We start from the raw sequence: 21,618 nt of genomic DNA, 5'->3' as shown, positions 1-21,618 counted from the left end.
CTCGAACCACGAGGCTTCCCATCATGTTATAGTTCACTGCATGGCTTTGAAAGGTCCACTTTACCCTTGTAAGGAAGAGAAAGGACTCATATGACATTCACGAGGGCAGAAAACTAATTTGAAAGATCTTTGCAGTGCCCTTGCTACACAGAGATTATGATGTTAGCAATAAGGCAACACCATGGAAGAAGAAAGATTGGGGCTTCTATTTCGTCATCATTCAGGTGTCCTAGCACATGAAACCAGTGGTTACTGCTAAGCTGCCACTGAGATTGTTTATAATGCCCACGCTCAAATCTAAGCTAACCTTATGGCTGTGCTTCATGAAAATGGGCCAATATGCATTGCTCTTATGTTTGTCCTGTCAACAAGAGCATGCAGGTGATTTCAGGAAGGTGACACTCAGTACCTTCCTAGATATCACCAGTGTCACCTGTCACAAAGGCAGATGGGAAATATTGACAGCCTGGGCAAGGCAGACATTAAAATTATCCAACACATTTATCTGAGTAGCAGGCGGCCCAGGTGTAGAAGAACAAATGGGACTTGAATTGAGGAAGACACTGACGTTTAGCCTTTTCTTTGGTTCATTTTCCCATAGGGTAGGTGTACATATAGGCAATTTTTAAAAGGACCAGGGTTTTAAGAGCCTTTGGCATCCAGCAAATTCTGCCACACTCCTGCTGACAGATTTTCAGTGCAGCCCTATACCTGCTGTACTTCTGGGCTCTTCAGTAAATGCAGTCACCAGTTTGGATACCGATGGGGAAGCTGAGCTTTCCTGATCATGTGGTTGTGTCTCCTTTCTTCTACAGCCCTTTAATGAAAATCTCCCCCAAGGACCACTGAAAGTTTTAAGCTGGAAGAAAGCAGAGAACAGGCTAGATTTTGGGGTTAAAGGCACCAGGATCATGCCCCTGCAGCACAGGGTCATCTTAGCATTGATGCACAGCGCAGAAGGATTAAGGCTATTTGAAATATGATCAGGTTTGAGTGGTAAAATACCTAGAGCATAACCATGGTTCTTTTCACACAAAATGGAAGGTGTGCTGGATGACAGCTGCTTTATTCAAAGCTGTCTTGTGTTATGTCCTTTCTCAGATTCTCTCAACAGGAGTCAGTTAGACTGTGACTTATCATCAGCCAAAGTGCTTTTTGCTGGCACATGTGCTACACCCATGGCCAGGGCAAAGAAAGTGCAAGTAGCTTACTGCAGGAGACCTACTGACGTCCCAGCTTCCCTTTTGGGTGAGGACACAGGATGTGATCACCTAGAAGGCAAAAGAAAACATGAGGAAGATGAAGATCAGCTATGTGATTTCCCAGTGGACCATCCACTTCATGGTAAGCGCCTCTGTAGCCAAACTTTCTCACAGAGTACCCAAAAATATATCTGTGATTTTACAGTGATGTACATGGCAATACCTAACAACAGATATCATGAATATTTCTACTGCTAAGCTCGTGGTTGAGTAACAGGGACAGTTCTTAAGTCTCACCATCAAAAACCTAGAGACACACTTTTGGAGATAAAGATTTAGCTCATACCTGCCAACCCTAACAATTGTAGGCATAGAGATTTCTTTGGGTGTTTACTGCCCTCCAACTTGGGGTGGCAATTTACAGAGTGACCATGTTCCGCAGCCTCCCTCCCTGGGTTGTGCAATGCCCATTTCCTGGTAAATGTGCATTGCACAATGCGAGGAGCAAGGCTGTTGAACATGCCAAATCAGCTCAATGTGTTCTGTACACCTTGGACCCACTGTAGAGGTGATGAAGAGGTCACCAGAGCACACACAGAGGCAAGCCGTCTATGTGCAGTAGGTCTGGCACACAGGATGTGTCAGGCACAATTTTTGAGCCTGGCCATGTTGGTAGGCCTGCTCATTTCATGATCTGTGTGAACTGTTTACCAATCTATTTCTTAGTGTGGTGGGTTGGAAATTCCCTCTCTCCCCCCACCTCCCCTCCCCGCCTCCCCCATTAAATTTGCCAGACCAGCTCAGTTGGAAGCAAATGAAAGCTGTATTTACAAGCAAAACTACAATCTACAATGGAATGCAATGAATATGTACAAAATATACAGTATTTACAAATATTTACAGGTATTTACAAACAACCAAGAACTCCCCTGGTCAAAGACCAGGGGGAGCTACTAGCTTCTCCTTCCCTGCCTCCCCCTTATCCCCCTGTACAAAAGGGAGAACAGAAAGGAGCAGAGAAGTCAGACTTAGCCAAAACAATGCAGCCAAGGTCAAGCAGAAGGGAGTTAGTATCTCTCCCAGAGCGAAGAAGTGAGAAGAGAAGAGAAGAGAAGAGAAGAGAAGAGAAGAGAAGAGAAGAGAAGAGAAGAGAAGAGAAGAGAAGAGAAGAGAAGAGAAGAGTAGATGCGAGAAGAGAAGAGAAGAGAGGAGAAGAGAGGAGAAGAGAGGAGAAGAGAGGAGAAGAGAGGAGAAGAGAAGAGAAGAGAAGAGAAGAGAAGAGAAGAGAAGAGAAGAGAAGAGAAGAGAAGAGAAGAGAAGAGAAGAGAAGAGAAGAGAAGAGAAGAGAAGAGAAGAGGAGAGGAGAGGGAGAGGGAGAGGAGAGGGAGAGGAGAGGAGAGGAGAGATTTGGTACAACTAGTTTTAGTCCCTTATCTCTTCCAGTGGGTTTGTTCAGAATGAATTACCACTATTTTCCTTTTTACACCCAATAGTAATTAATTTACATTTTATTACTTTTCTGCTCAAGATCTGCAAAAAAAATTTAAAGGCATAGCTTATAACTACCACACTTAGTCAAAACAAAGGACAATGCAAATACACTTTGTTAATATGTTGCAGAGAGATTTTAAGCTAAGCAAAATGCCAGCACTTGAGCAAGTTCTTAAAAGACAGATCGGAATTTGTTAGCAGAATGTGACAAAAACTGCTCTAAGTTCTTTGAGTTTGAGGAGAGGTTCACCCAGGTGAAGATGTAAAACTCCAGAAAGCAAGTTTTCAGTAGCAGCAATAAGGTGTTTCCTGCATCATTGGTTATTATTCACTTCTTTCTTAAAGGAAGAAAGGGGGGGGGGGGGGGGGGGGGGGAAAGAAAAGACCATTTCAATTAAATCTACTGAAGGCTCCTAGTGAGTTCATGTGACTGCAGATGCAGGGTCACTCTGCTGGCTTCTCTGAGATCCACACATCTTCCTCAGCCCACGCTCTGCAGTGTGACAGACAAAACATTTCTTTGTGTGAAATACATTTGAAAGAAAAGGCTTGTTGCTGCTGCTGTGTATACATGAGCCTTGTGACAAGTTGCTGTCACCTCCTCTTGTATGAGACAGGAGCTGTCTTGATGCAAAGAGAAGCCTGTAAGATCTCTGGATATTTTAGCCTACCTCTGCCCTGCAAGCAGCTGACAGCATTAGGGCAAAATCACATTTCCTACTGGCAGAGGAGCCAGGGTTGTAGGTATCTAGCACTTATAGTTGTCTGTGAGTGCTAAAAAGGAATGTGTTTCATGCAGGAGGGAGTCCCCAGCCATGGGCATCACACCAGAGCTGGGAGATGTCTTTCCCAAGATGAGAGAGGTGGGAGGTGGCTGTCCTGACTCAGCTCTTAGCTTCATTGACCAGCACAGTGGTCGGTACCAGCCTCATCATTAAAGCAAGGGTGAAGCATGTAATTATCTGCACAGAACTGAAGCCAGCTGAGCAGGCCTTTTCAATGACAACTTATATTTTAGAGGCATTTAAAAAAAAAAAAAAAAAAAATCCCTGTGTTCCCTGGTGGCAGTGGAGTTTTGAAACCAAGCAGAGGTTTAACGATCTGCCATTTTCTACACCACTGATTCCTGCGGTTGATGAGCCTTTGATGGGAACTGACTGAAGGAGGAAAGAGGATCCTGAAGCACTTGATTGGCATTTTGCCCATGGTGCACAAACAATAATGTTTCGGATCCTGTTCTTGCACTGTGCCATTTTTAGCAGAGATGGAGGCCTGGGTTTAAAATCCTTCCCGAAACTATGAGCTTCATCCTCCTCCCTCTCTTTTGTGCTCGTAGTTCTTTTTCTCCTGCCTCTAACTGTAGCTGGAGTCACCTTTCCCAAATGAGGTCAGCACCATTGCCTGAGAAAGAGGTAAACTGTGCCACCCCTGGAAGCACACTGTAATCCTTACAGTTCAAGCTGATAGCAAATGAACTTCTGTTTCCATGCCTATTGTCACTGTGGTACTTCAGACACACTTTTGACACGGTAGTTAAAGGCTGGCTAAAGGTTCTCTAACAAGGCACCTGAGCAGTGCCAAATGCCCATATCATATGCCACAGATGTATCCCCAGGACTTCCTTCACACCCACAACAAGGATGCCTTCAAGCACCCAGGGGAACAGCATGAACTGCAGGAGCAGGAGAGCTTCCTGATGAAAAAGATGCCAGAAGCCCTGGTCTGGGCATTCCCTCGCCTCTTTCTTGAAGCCTGCTTTTATCTATACAAAACACCTGCATAATTTGTGAGCAAGTGCACTAGACTCTGACTAAGTATACACTTCTGTGTGGCTGTCAGGGAGCAGAATAAATCAAGTGTGACATTGGAGGTGGGAGGGCTGGGGTTTGGTGCTTTTTTGGACAGGAGGAGAAAGAAGAAGAGGAGGCTATGTCTGTATGAATTTCATGGGCAGGTAGTCTGAGCTATCAAGAGCAGCATCACTGTGACCATGAGTGTGAATGAGGAGCATATTTCCAGGAAACCCTGTAAGAGTGTAGTATTCCTAAATATATGTTTTCCCCATAAAATAGCTCCTGCAATTAAGTGGTTTACAAATGCAGTGTCATTTCAACTCAATATATTTATGTCCTTATCACAAAAGATTTACAAGAAGCAATGCCTCTTGCACTTTGAACTTAAGAGGCTGCATTGTAAGCAAAAAAGAGGGAAGCTCTCATATGGTAGTGATATGCTGGTAGTGGCATTGAGTTTTTCTAAGCTTCCATTTGAATTTGGAAGCCTTCATAATTTCAGCAAAGGATTGGATGTGGCACTTGTTGCCATGGTTTAGTTTTCATGAGGTGTTAGGTATTACGTAGCAGGATGGACGTGATGATCTCTGAGGTCCTTTCCAGCCTGGCTGATTGTATGATTCTATGAATTTTGGGTGCTTTCACCTGTGACCTCCTGCAAGAAAAAATCAGCAGAACTTTTTCAGAAAACCTGGGGGTGTTTTTATGAAGCAGCATGATAAAACCCATTTTACAAGGAAACCACTCTGACAGGGGCCTTACTTTAGAGCTGTGGGTATAGAATAGAATAAACCAGGTTGGAAGAGACCTTCAAGATTGTTGTGTCCAACCTATCAACTAATTCAACCAACCCACCTAATCAACTAACCCATGGCACCAAGCACCCCATCAAGTCTCCTTCTGAACACCTCCAATGATGGTGACTCCACCACCTCCCCAGGCAGCCCATTCCAATGGGCAATCACTCTCTCTGTATAGAACTTCTTCCTTACATCCAACCTAAACCTCCCCTGGCACAGCTTGAGACTGTGTCCTCTTGTTCTGGTGCTGGCTGCCTGGGAGAAGAGACCAACATCCTCCTGTCTACAACCTCCCTTCAAGTAGTTGTAGAAAGCAATAAGGTCACCCCTGAGTCTCCTCTTCTCCAGGCTAAGGGTACAGACTATTTGGGCCAGCTCACTGTGACTGCCATTTTGCAGGGTGCAAAACTTAAGAACAAGCAGGGCAAACTCTCGTGGCTGTCAGTGAGCATCACTGAAACATGTTCATGTAAGCACCTAAGTTAAATCCTGAGTTCCCACTTTGGTTTTAATTCCTTCTCTTTGCTCTATGTGACACCCTAGGGGCCTGAGCAGTTCACAACAACCAAGCACTGGGGCCTGAAAGGGTTGCATGCCTGACCCACAGCAGCTCTGCTGGAGAGTACCACGTACAAGATCCTAGCCTAGTTCAGTGACAATTCTTCTGCAATGTTTTTTACACATGCTTGGTCTGATTGTATACATCACTCTGTGTGCACTGTAAATATTTACCTCTAAAGGCAGTAGGTGAGTGTGCCCAGCACACACTGATTCCAGTCCTCTGCTCCAACAAGGGAGACATCAGCACCCTGGAGCAACATCAGCTTAAGACACTGGTGGGTGCCCAGCCTTGTGAAACTTCTTCTCTGGAGAGTAATTAAAGTATAATACAGACCAGGCTTCAGTACATGCACCTGGGTCCTAATTCCACCAGAAACTGGGGGGTTTAGGCCATGGGAAAAACCAGATCTATGTTATGTCCTGCAACTCACGTCTTCATTACTCACCATAGAGGAGGCTCCTGTAATGAGTCAATACCATCCAAATATTTCCATAGCAGAAATCCTCTGCACATAGCTAACTGGGAGGTCAGGGATTTTTTTAAATTAATCTAATTGTTTCATTACTATGATAGCATCTTTGAGCCCAAAGCACATTGACAAATTCTGGTGGCAATTATCATAAAGACACGGAAAATGCAGAAATTATCTCACTTCTGGAGACCTTCCAGTGTAAGTTGTGTCCCCTCTGTACTGATGCCAGCTGCAGGTGTCTTTAGCTTAGTGTTCATGTTTTCTGTGGAGCCATAAATTAATTTGCATTGTTCATTTGTGGATAATATGGTCAAATCCATGTATCCCTGTGAAACAGCATGGTTTATCTCTTGCAGAACATTCTTTTCCCCAGTAGGCTGACTCATCTTAATGCATTTATAAAACACCTAAGAGACAACGAAGCGCTGTAGAATGACAATCCCAGATAAATATCAGCTCCCCAGAATACACCAATGGAGCTGGGAGAAATGACACAAGCATCCCATTGTCCTGCAGAATATTGTCCTGCTTCCTAAAAGGAAGCAAGTCTAAAGAAAAAAGAAAACCAATGGGACAAAAATTAAATGCCTCTACATATTTCTTGCTTCCATTAGCTATCTTCCCAGTCTTCTGTTTTTCTGTATGAATAGCTCATTCAGCCCTGTGTCTCTGAAGTGAAGTATTCCTATATGCATTTAGAAATACAGCGGACAATTGGCCTTGTTTTGGTGAGTTTACCTGGGGGATTGTTGAAGTCTGGGTCTTTGTTTTTCTCCCTCTTTGAGGACTGTGTTTAATCACATCCTGGATACTAAATCATAGAATCATAGAAAGTTTTGTGTTGGAAAGGACCTTTAAAGACTGTCTAGTCCAACAGTGTCCAGGGGCATCTTTAACTGGATCAGGTTCCTTAGAGTCCTATCCAAACTGACCTTGAATGTTTCTAGGAACTGGGTTTCTACCACTTCTCTGAGCAACCTGTTGCAGTGTTTCGCCATCCTACTTGTAAAAACTTACTTCCTTATATCTAGCCTAAATATCCCCTCTTTTAGTTTAAAACCATTATCCCTTTTCCCATCTCAGCTGGCCCTGCCATAGAAGATTGCATCCATCTTTCCCTTAAAGTGCTTGAAGACCACAAAAAAGGTCTCTCTGGAGACTTCTCCAGCCTGAACAACCCCAACTCTCTCAGCCTTTCTTCCCAGGAAAAGTGTTTCAGCCCTCTGATCATTTTTGTGGCCCTCCTTTGGGCTCACTCAAACAGGTTCACATCTTTCTCGTGTTTGGGATTCCAGAGCTGGACACAGTACTCCAGGTGGGGGTCTCATCAGAGTGGAGTAGAGGGGCAGAAACACCTGCCTCCACCTGCTGGTCATGCTGCTTTTGGTCATGCTGCCCACGATACAGTTGGTGTCTTCCTAGCTGTGAGCACACCATGCTGGCTCACATCCAGCATTTAATCCACCAGTACACCTGAGCTCTTCTCCCCAGGGCTGCTCCAAATCCCTTCATCCTCTAGCCTGTATTGATAACAGAGGCTCCCAGGAGGGGTCCTATTGACCAATTCCTTTAAAAGTAGGAATTTTGCTTTCCTGAAATACCTAAATAAAAGGCATGAAACCTGAGTCCTGTACTCCCACTCCTCAGACTCTGCTCACACAGAAGTCTTACTGTTGTAAGTAACCACTGACAAAAGCAAAGCTGGCAGAAGTTAGGGGGCTATCATAAATTCTGTTTGTGCTGTTTCTCCATGGGTTTGTGGGATTGGGGTCTTTTTAAAGTCAGCACAAATGTTAGCATTCAGTGATTTTCTAAAACAGCCCCTTCTTTCTTAGAAATTTTGATTCCAATGGGTACATTACACAGGACCCAGAGGCTATTTTGTTCCTGCTAGTCAAACCCATGTAATGTGACCACTTGTAAAGTTGATGGCACATGGTGATTAAGTTAATTTCAAAAGTCTTATTAGTACATTTTGGCTTCTCCTAAATTGTCTGAGAACTCATCATTACATCCTTGGGATTTGGTACTTTTAATTACCGCTCTTTGAAATTGAGGTCAGGCTTTTCACCTACTGTATTAGAAAGTGCTTTAGGCTGAAATAGGAAACAGCAGAGCCTACATACTAACATAATGATGGAATGATGATTTCTTGGAGGGAGTGCAGACTCTGAGGCAAGGATGTAAACAAGCATGCCTGATTGATGTCTAGAGGTTTTCAGGTACAAACAACCACAAAGAACAGGAAGAAAGTATAAAACAGACTGTCTGTGCAACCCGCAGTAAGCTGAGCTTTCTCCATGGGAAATGTTTGGTTTCCAACAAAGGTGGTTGACCAGAAAGCACAGGAAGAGTAGTGGGGAATCTATTTTCCTTATTGAGAACTATTACTGATTTAGGGTGGCCTCTGCTTTTAAGATGAAGTTTGCCAACCGCTGAACATTCACAGGAAATAGATTTTGAGGTTTAGCTGAATGGGGAAACTACACCCATGCCTACCCCAAATCCACTGTGACCTGAAGGAATTGTTGAAGGTCCAGGTCATTTATTGTGAGGGAAACTAACACACACTCCTGTCAGTTGGGGTCACTCAATCCATGGCCTGCATTCTTCCTCCTCCAGGTATCTTGCTGACCTCTGACTGTACTATAGAATTATGCACAAAACCATTTTAGGGCAGCAACAATTGCAAACACAATGACTTTGCTAGTAGATAGGAAGGGTTAATTCCACCAGGGGCTCAGGCTGATGATGAGCAAAATCCCCTGCAATGAACTGTCCACAAGAGTGGTTTCATATATGCCATCTACTGCTTGCCAGCTCCCCTGACATGCAGACTAAGTAAGGAACTCCCCTGGCTGCCAGCACACAGCTTGCTTAAACAGTTTTTTTAGCATTCCGAAAGTCTGCTCCTCTCTGCATTTCAGCCTTGCTGTCAGGTGATTAGGCACTGTGCTCCGCACCAGGGTGGAAGCAACTCTCCCTCAAGGAGTTATGTGAAGGGAAGTCAAGCCTTTAAAATTTCAAGTTGTGCATCTCTGCCACACCTGAGCAGGCAGCTGCTGGATGCTAAAAGCCGTGTTTCACTAGGATGAGGCACTACCCAGAGCACATTGTACCCATCCAATTAGGATCAGTCTCACTGGCAGTGCCAGTCCTTCCTAAAACAAGCTGAAAGTTCGCTTTAATGAGGATTAGCCCCACTGCCCTACTCCAACCTAAGAACTGCAGCACAAGCTCTTTTGAAAGCTGTGAGCCACCTCTATAACTAGCAGAGGGACTGCCCCAGGCCCATCTCGGTACACAGACAAGAATATTTAGTCTCGATGCCACCAGTGCTCTGTAATAACTCATTGATAGAGTTTCAATTGGCCTTTCTTTTTTGCTGTGGGCTTTGCAGCCATGAGCAAACTGTCACCACAAGAGAACAATAGTCAGAAAAGCTATGAGAAGGAGCTAACTGGGAGATCCACATATTGTAACTGGTTGAATATGAAGAGAGAGGGGTAATTATTTAAAAGAGGCCAAAAGCAAAACCAGAATTTAACCAGATACAGTGAGGTGCCATTTTAACACTCCCAAGTTTCTTTCCAACAAATGATACAGTCAACATTTTGCACAGACTAAAAAATCTTTCTGAGGATATGGCTTAAGCCAGTTGCTTGATTATGTACCTGTTTTCTCCCTTCTTGACAAAGAAGCAGCAAAATCTTTGAATCTAGTTATCACATGGCATGAGAGTGTGTCTATCCAGAAATGACAAAGAGAATTGCAGCAAGGTAAACTGATCCTACCAGATTTTATCTACCTAGATTACATACTCCAAAGCAAATGCGTGTTGCACTGGCTTCCAGCCCTTCTCTTGGATCTTTATCTCCTTATCCCTCCAGTGGATCCCTCCACCTATGTAATGAGACTAAATAGGCTTGATACAGTCTTAGCCTATTAATGGACTAAGTGCACATGGAAATGCCATTGCAAAGATCTCCCTGAGGCAGCATTTATCCAGCTGGTTCAGGTACGCAGGGAAGCGGAGAAACAGCAGTGCAAGGTGCACCACAGGCTATTTGCCTACTGCAGACTGTAGTCCTGACTGGATTTGCTCAGGTCTGGCTTTGTTGTTGTCTCACAACTTTCACTTAGCAAACTTAGGTACAAGAAGTAGTCTTTGGTATTGATTTTCTCATAAATCTATCTTGTAACTGTGTTATACTGACTAGTAAAACTAAGCCATAATATGCTAAGCTAAAATTGTGTTAATAAGGAATTGCTAATCAGATTCCTTGAGCTGATCTTAGTATTAAAGACTGAAGTTCCCTTAGTCTTTAGAATAGAAATTATGGAGACATTTCTGTCCATGTGGATATCTGCAGGTTAGAGATGTAATAAAGTAAGTTGAGAGGGACCTCTGGAGACCATCTTGTCCAACCCCAGCTCCTAAGCATGGTGAGCTTCAATAACATTCCTCAGGCCCTTGTCCAGGCAAAGGCAGAGTGTCTACAAGGAGATACTTCTCAGTCTCGTCAGGCCCACATCAAACTATCTTCATGGTAAAAACATTTTTTCCTCTTATGTAGTTAGAATTTTGCTTGCTGCAATTTGTACCCATTGATCTCAACCCGTCAATGCACACCTTCAAGAACAATCTGTATTTCTACAAAAATCAGATGCTTGAATTTGGTCCAAGTCTAGCCTCATAATGAAGCCAGATCTGCAGAGGCCAAATGGTGCCTGTTACTGAATTTAAAGGAGCTGTATTGCTTTATCAGCATGTTGAATCTGGCCCTTCCAATGTCAACAGTAAGGCAATGTATAGACAGCTGCATCTCTAAGCATCTGCAAATGCTGACATACTTAGCTGCCTGATATTTTCGGGCTTGGTTTCAGCAGTCAGCTAACCTGCAAATGACTTTCACAAAGAATAAAAGCACACTTGAATATCCCCAGTTTTTACATAGCAAAAAAAATAAAAAGCTCAGGAAACTCAGACAGTCTTATTTCCCCAGAGACTCCAGAGCCACATTTGTAAAGCCAATGTTACACTTCCAACACTTCTAGTCTTATATCTTCCACCCACATTCTTTATTAGACTGTAGCTCTGAATGCCGTTGTTTGCGATGGGATCTCGAAGCTAAGGTCCCAAGGCAAAGGGAAGTATCAAAGCTACAGTCAGAGAAAGTTTCATCTTGCAAGAGAAAATGTTAGCACAGGGGCTCAGATTTTCTGATTTTTTTTATAGGTTGTTTTATATGTGTGTGTGTGTGTGTGTGAAACAAAAAGAGAATGAGTGATTACTTCTAGAGAGAAAATGCACTTTTCTAGATTTTCTATTTACAAAAGCCTTGATTAGTTCACAAAAGTCTATTTTGCCAGCAACCTAAATTTCATTTCCAGTTGAAACCTGTCCTTCAGTCACTACTGGCTCGTAGCTGGCCATGTGTTACTGCACCTTTTTTAATCTGATGAGTTTCAGCTTTGAAAAGCGTGGTTTCAGTAGAATTGACATTGCAGAGCACTGTGTAGACCCTCTCCTCACATAAGTCTGGTCTGTAAAGAGTTCACCTTTCAAGAAGGAAATGTGGAGGATACCTGAATGAAAAGGTTCAAGTCACTGCAACTTTGCAATCAGGGCTTCTTAGAAGAGTGTGCCCGTTGCTACCTTCAGCATAAAGGCACAAAAATATTCTCATTTCAGTTCTCTGCCCTAGCAGAGCCAGCTAGATTCAACATAAATAATATTTTTCTCTTGGGGCTGAAGCTAACACTGCAGTCTAATCAGTAGTACTTTGATAGGCCAGTGAAAAGTCTAATGATATGGATTTAGCTAGGTTGTACATCAGCTCTATTAAGTTGTCCCTGAGATATGGGCATATTGGCAGCGTTTATGATAAATGACGCTCTGCAGGCATTCTTGCATGACTAGCTGCCTTTCAAGGTACCTGAAAGGTTTAGGAAAGATGAAATATTTACAAGGAAATTTACTCACTCATTGCTCTTCAGGTATTGTGTCATAGGCACCATCCTACCAAGTCAATGGATGGAATTTTACCTTCCTTATTTTATGTGTCAAAAGGAGCACAATGGTTTGGGTGTTTTTTTTTATACAGAATGAAAGATGTCATTTTCTGACTGGCAGTAAGGCTTGTTTATATTAGCCAAGGTATTCAGTTACCTTTTTCACTGCTTTAGCCACCAAAAGGAGAAGTTTATGTTAGTAGTTCAAAGAAATGTGGAGAAAGGAAGTACAAACTCTCTTTGAGGGACTAAGCTAACCTTTTCTAGTTCACTGTTTCCATTTGGGCAGGTATATACCTAGCTACATAGTTTGAATTGGTAGTTGCCATCAGAACATGGAAGAGCAAAAGCGTTCAAAAAGGTTACTTTCTGGAGCAACATGGTGTCATTGACAATCTCTTCAGGACACTGAGCAGCAAGCTCATCATAGTCACTAATGATATTAGATTTCTTATGCTCCTATAAGGCTGCAGCTTCCCAAGCTCAGCAGAAAAAAAAATCATAAAATTCTTTGGCTCACAACACTTGAAGCATGGCTTTTGTGGTGGTTGTTCAGTGTCAGCTGGAAGATACTACTTCATTTGTGCATCAGATGGTTCCAGTCTTTGGACAAGGCAGAACTCCAGAGTCTACAGATCAGCTGCTGTAGAGATCACTTCTGTTGCTCCTTTCTCCTTCTCCTTGCAAGATGTCAGCCCTTGAGAATAATATCAGAGAAACCTTATTCTAACTTCCACCAACTGGCAAACAAGAGTTCATGATCAAAATAAAATACCCAGGCACAGGAGGACATTTTCAAAGCAGTGGAGGAGTGCTGAGTCTTTGGTGCGGTCACACTACAGCAGGTGAAGGAATTCCCTTAGGAATTTGTATCATCCAAAGTTCCCCATGTGCTGCTCCATGTATTTTAAGACCCCTGTAGTTCTTAAAGAAGCTTGTTTTGACAGTTCCCACACAACAACAGTGCAGTCAAAAGAATACTATGACTTTTCTTTGTAATGTAGCACTTTTTAATGCCACTGTCACAATGCAGTGAAACATTTGGGTATTCCTAAATACTGCCAAGGGAATGGTAGAGGAAGAGAGTTGTGGTCAGTCAGTCTGAAGTGCTCATAGAATCATAGAATCAATAAGGTTGGGAAAGATCTCAAAGATCATCAAGTCCAATCTGTGCTCAACTCAATGTTCAGCTCTCAATGCTCTCAATGTTCAACTTCTCTCCACAGAGTTCTTGCATCTTGGGTACTCTTTGATCTTGCTGACATAGAGGAGGAGAAAATTTATCAAAATCAGTAGAGTGCCAGTGGAACAAAATAATACTTCAGAGCCTGAAGAAAGCTTAATAAGACCACTATGACAGGAGAAGATAGGGACTGAAAATTTATGAGCTGAAAGAAAGATGATTCTTAAAACAGGCATGAGAGGAGCACCAAGACAAAATGGAGTATCCACTCTTTTATTTTATTTACATCAAGAGTTTTTTCACCAATAGCTAATGTGGGTTTATAAATTAGCAGCAGATGTGTACATGTGCCAGGAGCAAAAACAGGTCGAAGGTTGGTCCAACACTAAAGGACTTTGATGACAAACGAATTTCAGGGCTAGTGTAGTAAAAATACATAGAGTTTTGTATCTGTTGACATCCAGTGGATCCATAGAATTAGCACTGCAGATAAGCACACAGATAGGCACTCACTCCTTGAGTGATAAGAGTTCATTTGCATTTCCCTGTTGCGTCAGGAGATGGTCACCTGTGGTAAGTACACCTCTAGAAGGTGTTTGAGGTACTATCCCCACTGCATAACTATTTACAGCAGTTGTGTGAATCTTCCTGTGGCCCTGTGGCTTTTTCCTGTAAAATGTGATATACCTTTCCCTGTTTGCACAGTTGAGAGGAAAGGGAAACGGAGAATTCGGACAACATTCACAGCTGAGCAGCTCCAGGAACTGGAGAAGATTTTCCAAGTGACTCACTACCCTGATGTCCACATTCGCAATCAACTGGCAGCAAAGATAAACCTCCCAGAAGCCAGAGTTCAGGTACATTATGTCTCCAAAAGGCTGTATTCAGTGCACCAATTCTTCATTCAGAGTACAGTCTTAATAGTTTATGCCTGGGTGATAACGTTAATGAAATACGTGACCTCTCTGTTACCTTACAGAGGAGACAGTATCATTGTTCTCCTTTTACACAGAGGCAACAAAAATAGTTTTCACTCATCTGGGACTAACCAACTAACCTGGGATTAATCAAAGGGTTAACAGGAGCTCTAAACATACTAAATGCACAGCAAATAGGAATTGCAGGTGGTTATGAGCAACTTGTTGGACTGTGTAGCAACAGAGTGGCCATTTATGAAAGTATTTATCAACCCTCTCTCAACCTTTTATAGACTAATGTACATCTAGGACAAAAGGTCATCCACATAAGTTTTCTCCAGGGTCTCAAAAAAAAGTGAAAACTGCCCAGACCAAAATGCTTTCTTATTGTTCTGTATTTTGATATTACAGGCTGTAAATGCCCTGGTGGCAATTTCAGTGCATGGAAACAAATCCAGTTCCCCCCAGCTGTAATGTGGTCTTCCTGACTGAGCTCAAAAAACCTGACCCCCAAATGTTTACTGAATATTAAAGCTGATGCATTAAAATATACATACCTCTGTGTATTGGAATTTGGGGTTGTTTACAAGGCATTGTTGTGATGATTTTTGCACGAGGCAGTTTCTGCACCTGCCATAGTGCTGGAGTCATCAGTCTACTTTGATGCACATATCCCACTCTAAAAATCAAAGTTAAACACAGAGCAGTTTATTGACTATGACATGCCTGGGATTATTGACTAACCATGATGATACTGCTTCATAGCTAGGTGACAGGGAGAATTGGAACAGCATAGCTGTAATGTGCCCGTCAGCAATACCAATGCACCCACAATGCATTTCCAAAGGTATGAAGCCCAAGTGAGGGCTACTAGTCAGTGTTCCCAACAGAACAGCAAATCACATGAAAGAACAGGACAATCTTCTGCTTAAAAAACTATTTAGCATCTGTAGGGTAAAAACAGAAAAGAGTTGTCATGGGAGAAGCCTGGAGAAGAGGAGGTTCAGGGGAGACCTTATTGCTCTCTACAACTACCTGAAGGGAGGTGGTAGCCAGGAGAGGGTTGGTCTCTTCTCCCAAGCAGCTAGCACCAGAACAAGAGGACACAGTCTCAAGCTGTGCCAGGGGAAGTTTAGGCTAGAGGTGAGCAGAAAGTTCTTCACAGAAAGAGCTGTTGGCAATTGGAATGTGCTGCCCAGGGAGGTAGTGGAGTCACAGTCCCTGGTGGTGTTCAAGAGGGGATTGGATGTGGCACTTGAAGCCATGGTTTAATTAGTCACAAGGTGTTGGGTGACAGGTTGGACTTGATGATCTCTGAAGTATTTTCCAACCTTATTGATTCTATGATTCTATGAAACATGAACCTGAAGTGTGGATGAAGGAAGTGAAAAGCCTCTTGTGTATGAATTGTGGATGACAAATTCCCAGTTCAGACCATGTTACACATGACACAGGAAACTCTGCATTTGCCCTCATCTTGGCTGGGAAAGACAAAAACAGCCATGGAAATAAAAATTAGCATCAACTTAGTTACAAGTTGTTACAATTTTGGTTGATTGTACTTGCAGAGAATTTGTATATGCTCTTGGTGTTTTGAAATAATAGTTTTAACAGAGCTAAAAATCAGTGTAAATCAGAGAGAAATGGGGGGAAAGGAAAAGGAAAAGGAAAAGGAAAAGGAAAAGGAAAAGGAAAAGGAAAAGGAAAAGGAAAAGGAAAAGGAAAAGGAAAAGGAAAGAAAAAAGAGAAAGAGAAAGGAAAAGAAAAGAAAAGAAAAGAAAAGGAAAAGAAAAGAAAAGAAAAGAAAAGAAAAAAGAAAAGAAAAGAAAAGAAAAGAAAAGAAAAGAAAAGAAAAGAAAAGAAAAGAAAAGAAAAGAAAAGAAAAGAAAAGAAAAGAAAAGAAAAGAAAAGAAAAGAAAAGAAAAGAAAAGAAAAGAAAAGAAAAGAAAAGAAAAGAAAAAGAAAAGAAGGGAAAGGGAAAGGGAAAGGGAAAGGGAAAGGGAAAGGGAAAGGGAAAGGGAAAGGGAAAGGGAAAGGGAAAGGGAAAGGGAAAGGGAAAGGGAAAGGGAAAGGGAAAGGGAAAGGAAAAGGAAAAAAAAGAAGCGAGCAACTATTGGGTAACCTCCAGTCAAGAAATGAAGGTATGATTGCCATGAAACAGTTGAAGTGGATAGCTGGAATTATAGCCCTGCATGTGTACATACTTACATTTAATAAAAAAATAGAAACAATAACATAATAAAGACAAAAAAAATAAGCAAAGCATAAGGATATAGGCCAAAGCATTGGTCACAAAAATTAAAGATCATCTGAAACTCAATAGAAGTCCATTAAAAACAATAGAAAAGTGTTATTTTACAAACTAGTGAAACTGCCAAGAATAATGCAGAAATGGCAAAGGTGTTCATCCACAATGTCTGCACTATCCTTGGAAGTATATCAGGTAAGGAGGTAGTATTACAGGGTGATGATGATGAAACACTTTTCATAAAGACAATATTGAAGAGCAGCAGTTATGGACAGATATTTTTAAATCCAGACTTCTAGGTGACTTACCTCCAGTAGCTCTTAAAAAGCTGCTTTAGAAGCACTTTAGGCCATCAGTGCTGACATTTAATCGGTCCTGGCACACAAGAGACATTCCAGGGTCCTTGAAGAAATCTAATGTTGTGTCAGTATCTAAAGGGTAAAGAGGACAATCACATAATGACTGGCTTGTCAGCCTAACATTGATTTTTAGGAATACAGTGATAAAGCCAATATGAGTCTCTGTTAATGAAGAATTTAAAAAAAGGGTAATATATTTAAGGCTAATCAATGCTGGTTTATGGAAAACAGATGTAGTTAAAATCATCTTTTTATGATGAGATTATTGATGACAGTTTAAAACTGAAAGAGAGTAAATTTAGACTGGATATAAGGAAGAAATTATTTAAAATGAGGATGGTAAAACACTGGAACAGGCTGCCTAGAGAAATGGTAAATGTTCCATCATTGGAAGTGTGCAAAGTCAGGTTGGTCAGGATTTTGAGCAACCTAATCTAGTGAAAGATATCCCTGATCACTGCAGAAAAGCTGGACTAGATCATCTTTAAAAGATTCCCTCCAATCCAAGACCAGTCTGTGGTTCTATGCCTCTATAACCTTGATAGCATGTCACTGTAAGGACCTTGCCTTGGTCCTACACCCTACTTGGATTAAGAAAACAGAGCACATCAAGTGTCATAGAATCATAGAATCAACAAGGTTGGAAAAGACCTTGAAGATCATCAAGTCCAACCTGTCACCCAAGACCTCGTGACTACTAGATCATGACACCAAGTGCCACGTCCAATCCCCTCTTGAACACCTTCAGGGATGGTGACTCCACCACCTCCCTGGGCAGCCCAAGTATCATGTGGTAAAGGACAATAAAACTGGGTCTGTAACAGGTGACCAATTGCAATCAAGGACATCTCAAAGTTGGTCTCTCATAGGAATCATTTAGTAACACAACAGTGAACTCCAACTACCTAATCAGTAACTTTTTAAATTATAGTGTTATGAAGTGGTAAAAATATAAAGGACTGGAAAATAATGAAAAGGCTGATTCTTAGTACAGCACACTCTGGATCATTGGTCATGTGTCTACAAGAGAACAACAAATGGACAATCTTACAGAGAACAGACAGAGGCCATTCCTACAATATAGTCCATGCCACTCCCCCTCTGGATTCTTAGTCCTTGGCTGCTTGAAGAATCTGCTGATCACCGACAGGGCAAGTGAGTCTTTTGTGAAATCTCAGGCAGGAAGTACTTGTCCCTGAGTTTAGCACTGGTGTGACTTTCATGAACACACATGGGAATACTGTGCTCTATCTCAGTGCCATAGCTCAGGAACACTGCAAAAATGAAGGTTAGCAGTGTGCAAAGAATAACTTGTATCATTAACTTGATATCTGTGGTACATAGAGCATGGAGGAATAGGTTTAAATCCCAGTAAAGAAATTCAGGATAGGCATTTTAAGAGGTAAGGGTAATAGAGAACTGGGGGAGCCAGAGGGGGAGGGAGGGGACAGAGAGGGACATTCAGTCTGTAATCACAGCTTTGCCTTTATTAAAAAAAAATTAATAAAATCATTTAGTGAGGACTTTATCCAATGTGCAGAATTGAGAAGGAGTGCTTCAGAGGATGAAGTTTGGCTTCAGTCTCTCCTCCTCTGCCCTCAATCACTTTGTCAGTGTTCAAGATGAGTCATTTTCACGGTACCCTTTCACCATATAATTGCCACATGGCAGAAAGGGAATGAAGCAGTTCATACAGTCCAAGCAGTTCTCAAACACATACAAACCCAGAAAAACAAAACTGTCCTTTCAGTAACCATGGATGCTTCTAACTATCAGCAACATAGCAGCAGGTTGTGCTATTCCCATTACTTTCTGGGCAAGAGACGCAGAAACAACCGAACTGCTTGTTACTTGGTTTAAAATGCATACACGTTTATAGCTTCTGGTTTTGCTCCTTAATCCTTAATTGTGTTCATGTGAACCACTTCCTTACATTCAAACAGCAAGTTCCTAAGCCAGGTAAAATCTACAATTCAACTTTTCCCAGCAATCCAGCAAGATGCACTGCTGTGGCTGCACAGTAAATATTTTTGTGCTTCAGCCAGAAGCCAGACTGGTCAAATCAGCTGACGGGTGAGAGAAACTCCGCTGAGAAAATCAGCTGTCTGGTTTCTAGTGCAAAAGAAGATGGCAGAAAACATACTCAGACTTCTGAGTGATTTAGAAGATTTCATCCCCTGGGGTCTTTTGCGGAGGTTCCTTCACGCGCATTTCAAAATGTTACCAGCTAAAGATAGGAAGAACCCTGATACTACATCTCCACTGGTAATGAATTTTTATTGCAGCCCAGCAAAACATCTAAGTGGGTCTTTTCCCAGACTGTTTACTTGGCAACAGGGTGAAAGAGCTCTGTCATGCAACAAATTGCGCCTTCCAGGGAAAATACAATGCCTTGACTGATGCAAAACTTTGACCAAGAAAGGATCTACTTTCCCAGGAGAGCCCTGGAACACCTGCTGCTGCATGCTGGGACACTGTCTTTCCTTGAACAGGGAGATTCTGGCTCTTCTGTGAGCTGTCAGAGAAAAGAGGCTGTGCTGATGTGGTGGGCTGACAGCCCAGACATCAGATATACTACATAAAATGTGAAAGGTGCTTTGTCAAATTCAACATTTCCCTTTAGGTTCAGTCCCTGGTTCACTGAGCCAGAGGTCAATGTTTTCCCATGTTCACTTAGAGAACAGGAAAAATAGTTGGAAGTGAGAAGTTTTTCCTTCATCTCCTGTTCATTTCTTTGCCTTTTATGTCTTACCTGTATCCAGATCTGGTTCCAGAACCAGCGAGCAAAGTGGAGGAAACATGAAAAATTTGGCAACTTTGGTGGACTTCAGCATCTGACAGAAGTTGATTATGTTCCTGCTCCCAAGTCAGATATCACAGTGAGTATTGAAGGCTGAGCATAAAGCCACTGAGGGAAAGAGAGCTATCCTTCACTAGGTCACCTCTTGGGACTAGCCCAGAGAAAGAGGACTGAAAGTGACAAAAAATGGCATAATGCTGAAGAGAAATCCCAGCTAATTTGGCCAAATAACGTCTTTCTTCTTTAAATTAAAATGTTTTGCAAATATGCTGAGAGGTGTCTGTTCCAGGATGATTATTCCCTATTTTACTTCTAAATCATTTCCCTTTAAGTCAAACTCTGATTCAAAATACCTTTACCGTGAGAAGTTTCCTGAATGGGAAGAAATATGACATCTGCAGCCACAAAGCTGCGTTAGTTTACAGGCGGTATCTTTTTACAACATCCAGCCTTATTAGGCTGACCAGCCCTTTTTACCCTTGGCCCATGTCCTTGCCAAGTCCCGGACAGTTAATATTATCCAGGCTGGCACACAGGCTCTTTCCCTATCAGGAGGTTTTCCGTGGCTAGAAATAAAAAAGGTATTTGGCCTTTCTCCCTGGGTGACAACACATCACTGAGTTTTTGGGAGTCTATCCCTCTAAACTTTTCTTCTTAATTACTGAGCACCAGGGAAACAAATAAGGCTGATGGTAAATTGTAGCTAACTAAAAGTCTGTATTGATTTACCTGAGATTGCATTTTTATTCTTGAAAGGCTCCCAGCTTGATGCCAAGAAAGCTCTCTGCTACCATCCCTGCCATGGGATACTACTCACCATTGCAAGGGCAGCTGACAACTGCCTGGCTGCCCAGCACGCTCTCCTTCATTCCTCACAGCCTGGAGCTGATGCCCTTCCCAAAGCCATGCTTGCTCTTCAATGTCCTCCCCATTTATGGCACACCACTACCCCAAAAACTGGAAAGAAGCAGTATCTGCGCCAGCTCCACATAGAGGAGGGAGTGGGGAACTTTGGGGACATGGTTTTCTCACCCATTACTGTTTCGGTGATGTGCCATTCTTCTGCTCAAACAAGCTTGCCAGGAGAATGGACAGACTGTGGAGCAAGGTCAGCTTGCTACAGGAGTGCCACCATGAGTCGCTGCAGTGACAGCCTAGCGAACGTGGGCAACAGCCACCAGGACCAGGAAGGGGCTCCCCATCTGCCTGAGGAGCAGCGTGCTCAGCTGAGAGCTTCTCCATGGTGGAACAGTGCAATGAGCACCTCTGCAAAAGGACTGGGGTTTTACTCAGCCCTGAGACAATGCTGGATGACCTGATTGCACTGGCAGCTTGGGGCAGGCAAGGTGCCTGCGATGAAGCACACATAGCCCCAAGGACTAGCCAAAAGGACTTTCCTCCACAGATTTAGGTCTCTTTCCCCATGCATTCACGTCCTCATGCACTGGGGAGTGCAAAGAACGTGTTTAGGTCAAAAATTAAACTTTCAAGACCCTTTGTCCCCCCCAAGCAGTCAATGAGGGAAGGCGGTGGGTTTAATTTGCTGTCTGTGTTTTTGACATGAATAAAGGGGCACAAACACAGTGTGAGCTGAAGTGTGACAGCCTTAGCGGGGTAGCAGTGCTGAGCTCTGGATTGGTATTGTGAGTCTCTGGAGACAAGAGAATCCTTCAGCTTGTTAATTAAAATGCTTATGAGGAAGCCTCTCATTTTTTGACCTGAATTAAAAAAGCTCAAAACTGCCATCAGAAACAATAACAGAAAGAGACAGCCTGA

At 42.6% G+C, this 21,618-nt stretch overlaps 1 protein-coding gene across 1 annotated transcript in view; it reads left to right on the top strand.

Moving 5' to 3' along the window:
* Window positions 1-20,974, top strand: part of ISX (intestine specific homeobox) — a 28,553-nt gene extending 7,579 nt beyond the window's left edge. Inside the window, exons 2-5 of the mRNA XM_054167941.1 lie at window positions 1,102-1,344; window positions 14,224-14,375; window positions 19,805-19,921; window positions 20,599-20,974. Of these exons, the coding sequence (XP_054023916.1) occupies window positions 1,102-1,344; window positions 14,224-14,375; window positions 19,805-19,921; window positions 20,599-20,835 (749 nt within the window). The 3' untranslated portion in view covers window positions 20,836-20,974. The remainder of the gene's footprint in view (window positions 1-1,101; window positions 1,345-14,223; window positions 14,376-19,804; window positions 19,922-20,598) is intronic.
* The last annotated feature ends 644 nt before the right edge of the window (window positions 20,975-21,618 follow it).

Source organism: Dryobates pubescens, chromosome 15 (assembly GCF_014839835.1).
Source record: "Dryobates pubescens isolate bDryPub1 chromosome 15, bDryPub1.pri, whole genome shotgun sequence".
NCBI lineage: Eukaryota > Metazoa > Chordata > Aves > Piciformes > Picidae > Dryobates > Dryobates pubescens.
This window is presented reverse-complemented; position numbering and strand designations above follow the sequence as displayed.